This window comes from Pyxicephalus adspersus, chromosome 2, assembly GCF_032062135.1.
Source record: "Pyxicephalus adspersus chromosome 2, UCB_Pads_2.0, whole genome shotgun sequence".
Taxonomy (NCBI): Eukaryota; Metazoa; Chordata; class Amphibia; order Anura; family Pyxicephalidae; genus Pyxicephalus; species Pyxicephalus adspersus.
In genome coordinates, this window is record NC_092859.1 from 54,573,881 (window position 1) to 54,581,206 (window position 7,326).

Here is a 7,326-nt window from a genome sequence, read left to right on the forward strand (position 1 = left end):
TCTGTGCAATCCTCAGAAGGAGGCAAAAGCAACTGTCATTGTATAGGTTCCTTGTTAAAGCTGCACAAAAAGTAAAAGATTCTGTTAGGTATAGTGAAAGTCATCCTATAACAACCCTCATCTTTTCCTAATGATTCTTTCCAAAAGTTCAGGTTAATTTGTTTTACTGTATGCATTTTTACTTTATACAGTACAGTATTTTGTATTAAACATTTTTCTATAAATGTTTTTGGCTTGTGGAACAAATTATCTGAGTTTCTACTATATCTATGGGGAAATTTGCTTTGATATATGAGTGCTACGGATTACAAGCATGTTTCGGGAGCAAATTATGCTCGCAAACCAAGGCACCACTGTATGTATGTATATTATATATATATATATATATATATATATATATAAGTATATGTCTTTATATGTCTTTTTTGTATATGTATTTCAATATAATTTTATATATGTATATATACATATAAATGTCCATATGTATTTACATAGCTTTAAATCTTTTTTTTAGATACATACAAACACAAGTAAAATCTCTATATGTTCCTTGGTACATGTATTCAAACATCTTGTCAACAAAATGTTTTAAAAGATTTGATTTCTCTAATGAAAAACTATAATGAAATTCAGAGCAGAAATGCTTCCGAACATCTTTTCTTTTTTTTTTTTCTAACGTTTATACTATTGTGTGATGAGATTAGGAAGTGCTAATTATTATATAAACAGCTTGATATGAATTAGTTGCAGTGTTGTAACTAATACACAAAAAATAGGATTAAAACAACAATTACAGCAAATCAAAAAAAAAAAAAAGAATGAATACATTTTTAACATTAGTATAATGTAACATAAAAGTTTAGCACCAAAAAAAATAGAGAAAGTGCTAAAGAATCAATCGCGCAGCTGAAGATTAATCGCATAAATTGTCAAATTCTCAACCACTTGCTCATTTATCAATGCTGTATCAATGCTGTATCAATGCTGTAATATGGCGGACAAGCACGCGCCTGGGGAATATGCCCCTGGGGAATATCTGCACATTCGCTTGATAAGTTAACCCCTATGTATTACACTGCACTATAATAAGCATTGCCATACTAAATTTCACTTTTTGTTTATGTATTTTTAAAAATAAAATGGTTACATATAAATGCTAAGGGGGGTGTGGGATTCACAAAGTTAATTTTATTACTATTAAAATTTTCAATATGGATAGCTTTTAGTCTGTGATAAGAAAGTTTTTGTTACTTTTTCAGTGAGTCAGTTATACTAAATAAAACATGTGATCAAAAATAGGGAAGTATTATTTAAGCCTTGCCAAACATAATCTTTGCTTTGTTTCACTAACTTGAAGCTAGTTATCATTTAGAAACCAGCTATAGCTATGACATATGACAGGATGCCGTGTGTGTATGTTCACACACCTTTCTCAGCACACTTTGAGGATAAGAACACAGAATGGCATATTGTTTCTTACCCACATTTGTTCTTTAACAGTAATAATTCAGTATACGTCTTCCCTTTTCAAATACATCAAGCAAAATACAAAATCGCAAACATGCAAATAGTGCCAAAAAAAAACCTATTGGCAAAAACACAGTTATAGTCTTTCTCTGAGGAAATGCTACAGTAAAGGAACAACATGTACCTACCTGAAAAAATACACTGACAGGTATAATTAATACATTGATTAACCTTTGGCAATAGAACCTGTCAATAAGTGGGAAATATTAGAAAGCAAGTGAAAAGTCGGTTCTTGACAGTGTTCTGCTGGAAGCAAGAAATAAAAATAGGCAAGAGTAAAGATCTGTATTGTGGGTTAGGGCATTCCAAAAGGCTAAGTAGGGTACTCTTCATAAGAAGTCCAAGGAAGGAAAATTTGTGAACTGGCAACAGATTCATGGGTACCCAAAATTTATTGCAGCCTATGTGTGTGGGGGGGAGCAGGCTAGCCTTTCGGCTTTGATCCCATATTAAAGGTAAAAGGCAAAATTTGCTAAAACCTAATGTGTCACATGTGTTGTACCTTTGTGTCGGGAGCTGTCAGCTGAGCTGCACTGTACAGATTGATCCCGCATGTCCCTGTAGGAGGCATTGATCAGCGTTTCTGCCTGCCTTGCAGTTGCTATTCAGTATTTTTGGTTAATCTCTTTGTACCATATTGGTTATGATCATCACTAAGGTTGAAAACATGTTACATGCTTGTTATTCATCCTGTGAAGAACTGGGTATGTCCCACAAAACGCATCAGAAATCACAGAACCACAGCTTTTAGAAGGGACCAAGAACTGCAGGCCAGATGAAAAGTATTCTCTGGACACTATAACTTTTGATGAGATCAAGGATTGGTGGCACTGACAGCTGGGTCACTATAGGAAATAGAGCTAGCCTGCTATTTGAAAATAAAAGGAGCAGTAGGGCATTAATGAGTTAAACTCTCTGATCACTCTGTTCTTTCCCCCATTCCATGTAATACTACTAGACTAGACTACCCCTATAATGTAAACAGAACCTCAGAGGCATGTACTGAAACTTACATAACATACCAAAGAGATGAATAGACCAGAAGGGTAAAGAGAATAAAAGCTCCTGGGAAGGGGATGATTAAAGGGTAAAGTACATTTGTTGTTTTGTGATATGTGGGCAAAGTACAGGTATACTTTAGAGTTATGCAAATCTTTAAGGGCTGATACAAATGGGCAGAATATTTTTACTTCAAATTAACTCCTGATTCAATGAAACTGAAGTAAAATGTTGTAGATATTTCAGGGTAACAGTATTATTAATGTAATCTGAGTAATTATTAGAAAATTGCATAATTACATTACTTTATTGATGAGAATAAAGATGGTGGGTTCTGTGGGATATAAAGATTGGAATGCTCTCAAACACATACACACTTGTTTAGGTATGGTCAAAGTACAGATTGCATCTGATACTGTTTATATTGGACAGAATGTTAACAAGTTCCGGACAATAAAAAAATATAAGTTTAATCCGTGTCTTAATAAGACAACACCCCACTTATGGAATTCTTGCATCCAAGTTCCCAAATAGAAAAAACAACTGGGGGTGTGAGCCCCTTTGTTGACAAAACCACTGGAAATACGTGTGGGAAGGTTTCATGAAAGAGAGCTGCACTATTTATGGTTTTACCATGACACCAGGAAGATTGATTTAACAGCAGAGAGAGATACTCTTTGAGACTGAGACAGCAGAAGAATCCAGTGAGGAGTCTTTGCTGGTGTTGGGTTAAATTTAAGACTTTGAGACATTTGCCCAAGGAGTGTGTGTATGTGAAAGGGGTCCTAGGAGTCTAGTTAAGAATACTGGTGAATTTTGTACTTGTTTTGTATTATATCTATGGGTCTGAATTCCTCGTGTCTTATTGTTTATGCTTGTTTTAGCTTGGTAATTTTGTCCATGATATGTTTTATTTTTATATTCACATTCATTTGTGTGTTTCTTTTGCTAACAATTCATCTCAAAGAATCCACAGGAAATGTAATGGTTGGAATTATAAATAATAATTTCCTTTGAATAAATATTATTATTATTTATATATATGAATTATATTATAATTAAATAACTTTGTGTAAATTTATTGATATAAATTATGAATTTCCTACAATGTGCTTTCAACAAACCAATTTTCTACACCTGGATCAGTTGTGAAACAATTAGACATGTTGGCAAACCTAAAATAAAATTTGCTACAATACTGCAGCAAGGGACAATTGGGGCTACACTACGATCAGCTTGGAATGTTAAAGGGTTTTTGGGAATCTGCAGAATTAGGATGTTTATTGAGATGGTTACAAAACATGGGGTGGTATAGAATTTTCTTTTCTTTTTCTTTCTTCTTTATTGTGAGTACACATACTGCAGAGCTTAACATCAAGGCTAATTGCATTCTGTGTTTAATCAAGTACAGTTGGGTCAATAAATATTTGGACAGAGACAACATTTTTCTAATTTTGGTTCTGTAGATTACCACAATTAATTTTAAATGAAACAACTCAGATGCAGTTGAACTGCAGACTTTCAGCTTTAATTCAGTGGGTTGAACAAAAAGATTGCAAAAAAATGTGAGGATCCAAAGCCTTTTTTAACACAATCCCTTCATTTCAGGGACTCAAAAGTAATTGGACAAATTAAAAAGCTGAAAAAAAAGGTTCATTTCTAATATTTGGTTGAAAACCCTTTGATGGCAATGATAGCCTGTAGTCTTGAACTCATGGACATCACCAGATGCTGGCTTTCCTCCCTTTTAATGTGCTGCCAGGCCTTTACTGCAGTGGCTTTCAGTTGCTCTTTGTTTGTGGGCCTTTCTGTCAGAAGTTTAGTTTTCAGCAAGTGGAATGAATACTCAATTGGGTTCAGATCAGGTGACTGACTTGGCCATTCAAGAATATTCCACTATTCCACTTCTTTGCTTTAATAAACTCCTGGGTTGCTTTGGCTGTATGTTTTGGGTCATTGTCCATCTGTATTATGAAACCCCTCCCAATCAATGTGATTGCATTTAGCTGGATTTCAGCAGACAGTATGTCTCTGAACACCTCTCTCCACTCCATAAAATGTCCTCTAGAATCTGGCTTACCAAAGAAGAAAGAGCAAAAAGCTTGTAGTCTGCTTTACTTTTGGCAAAAACCAAACCACTAGTCTGAACATCACCTAAAGTGAACTAATGAGATATGTATAAGAACATAGCCATAACTAATCTAAGCCATAAGCAAATAATAAAAAAGGAACAAGTAACATGCAATTTATATGATGGTGTGTCTAAAGTTTGTATATGTTAAGAAGTGTATTACAACACCAAATCTTTTATCTATAGCCTATATTAAGGCATTTTATTTACTTTGTAAAGTCAGTAAAATTGAGAAAAAAATTGCAGTTGTTGGCCTAAATCATATTTAGATAGTGGGGTATGTGCACTGCCAACAAACTTTCTGTTTAAAAGTTATCTCTATTTCTCACCTACATGCTCCATTGCAAATGGGGATTTCACTGCTGGTTACCAACATAAGAGAGCACTTGATCACTGGCCACCAACATAAGCAGGTATTTCATCACTGGCCACCAATAAATTGGCACTGTTTCTTCAATGGCCACCTGTGTATAGGGTAATTTCCTTATTGATCATGGTATAAGAAAGTTACACCTATCAATACTGTAAGAAGACACTATACTGACCTCTCTGCACAGTGCATATGCCAGACATATTTTTGTCAGCTACACTCTAGCTAAGTGGTACAATACATACTTCAGACTGCTGCACCACTGTTTATATATCATACTCTACATACTACTGATTGGTGCATTTTGTAAAGGAAACAGTTTGTGTTTCTATTCTAGCTATTATTAATATTCAAAAATAAAATTGGTAATTAAACCATTTTTCTTCTTTGAAATAAAAAAAAAAGACTGACTTCTGTTGCAGTCGGTGATAACCATGATGTTGATAATATCATTAGGTAACGGAACTGAAGCTGTATCATGCAGACTACAATGTTTGAAGAAGCAGACTCTTCACAGCAGTGGTCCCCAATCTACGGACTCTGGACTGCGCATTCGCAGGGAGCCGTGTGTCACTCATAGGGAAAGAAACTTCCCCCAGAGTGACATCATAATACCCAAACCGCCCACTCTCCCATCACAGGTCTGAGTCTCTGGACACAACCTGCCCACCCCCCTGTGCCTGCATTAGAGACATGGTCCTAGGCTCTGGCCAGTGCACCCCCAATGGGGTCAGGAGAAGGACCCTGCTGGGGATGCATAGACCAGACCCACGGACCACCGCTGGTCTCCATGCTCTCGAGGCCCAGCTGTCTGATGGCCAGGGGTTGGAGACCCCTGCTATACATGGCTGAACTATAGAAGCTGAAGTATAAAAGACAATCTGGAGAAATGTGGAGTTTGAAACCATTGCTAGTAGACCAATGATATGTAATTTTTCACTTCATGGGAAATGAAACATGAAATCTCATTAGCTGTTATAGGGTTGTAGTCCATGTTTTTTGGGGTTAACCTGATTTTGTTTAATTAAGATGCCTTACCAACTTTGTTTTTTAATTCTTTAATGCTCTGTGGTGTTTACCAAAAACTTTCTTTTTTTGCAAAATTGTAGTTCAACAAAATAGTCAAATAACTGTTTCCTGTTTATTTTGGGCATACAGATGAATTTGTCAAAGGAAAGTGTATGATATGAATAAAGCTATGTATTGACAGCTTTACAATATGAATTGGAGTTCCTGCTATCATGGAACTATAAATCCTAGTAAAGGCAAAGATTATCCACTAAATATTAAAATTTTAATAGAATATTGCCCAATACTTCGAGATAGTATACACCATATCTGTCATAAGTCAGTCAAAATTATATACAATAATTTCAAAGCATATATACACAAAAACACATTTCTATTAAATAAACATTGTCATACTTGGTCTGCAGATGTTTATGTGCTGTTACACAACTAGAATCCTGTGGTTCTCAGTTTGTGCAGGTTTGCAGAATTAAAAAAAGAAACATATAGTAAAAAAAAGAACTTATTACTAATCTACACACATCCTCAAGTTGCTTTAACAAATGTTAACTATTTTCCCTTTCTTTTATGTCAGCTTCTTTTTGATATACCATTAAAAAAAAAAATGAAATGTATATAATTGTTGCAAATGCTGTAAAAGAGCTTCCCAGACCAATGCATTATATATCTGAATAAATCTTAAAGTTACCATACAGCAAATGTATTTTTGTATCTGATGTGGTAACATTAGTATGAGTTACCATTACTCAAACCATCATCTTTCGGTATCTGCTACATCCTTCCTGTTAACAGCTTTGCTGAGAAAAGACAAGCAGCTTTTAGAAAGCCAGGATGAACTCACCTACTCCATATCGTTCTTTGCAGGTTCTTTGCCAGGGAGTCATCCTGAGCAGTCCAGAGCATTTGAAAAAAAAACACCTGTGCCTGGATATTTTTAATACCAGGTTGCAAATGAATTTGAAGTGACCAAGATATATTTTGATGACCACGTTTGCTTGTCACTGTTCAACTGATTGAAGATATAATCCCTCCTTGTGACACTCCTACTGAGCACTTCCTCCTTGCACTGTCTAAAATGTTGTTTTCTGTTTCCTCTTCTGAGTATAAAGCTTCTTAAGCAACTGTCACAGCTGTTCTGTGGATTTCATTATTTCACCACATTACACTCATTCGAATGTTGCTTTAAAAGTCACAATTTTGTGATATAGATAGATGGTGCCCCTTCTTAGGCTGACAGGAGTGGCACCCGGTGTGGTCTCTTGCTGCTGTA

At 35.3% G+C, this 7,326-nt stretch overlaps 1 protein-coding gene across 1 annotated transcript in view; it reads right to left on the bottom strand.

Moving 5' to 3' along the window:
* Positions 1-7,100, bottom strand: part of DOCK2 (dedicator of cytokinesis 2) — a 134,617-nt gene extending 127,517 nt beyond the window's left edge. The window contains exon 1 of the mRNA XM_072398983.1: positions 6,902-7,100. Within this exon, the coding sequence (XP_072255084.1) occupies positions 6,902-6,959 (58 nt within the window). The 5' untranslated portion in view covers positions 6,960-7,100. The remainder of the gene's footprint in view (positions 1-6,901) is intronic.
* Between the last annotated feature and the right edge of the window lie 226 nt (positions 7,101-7,326).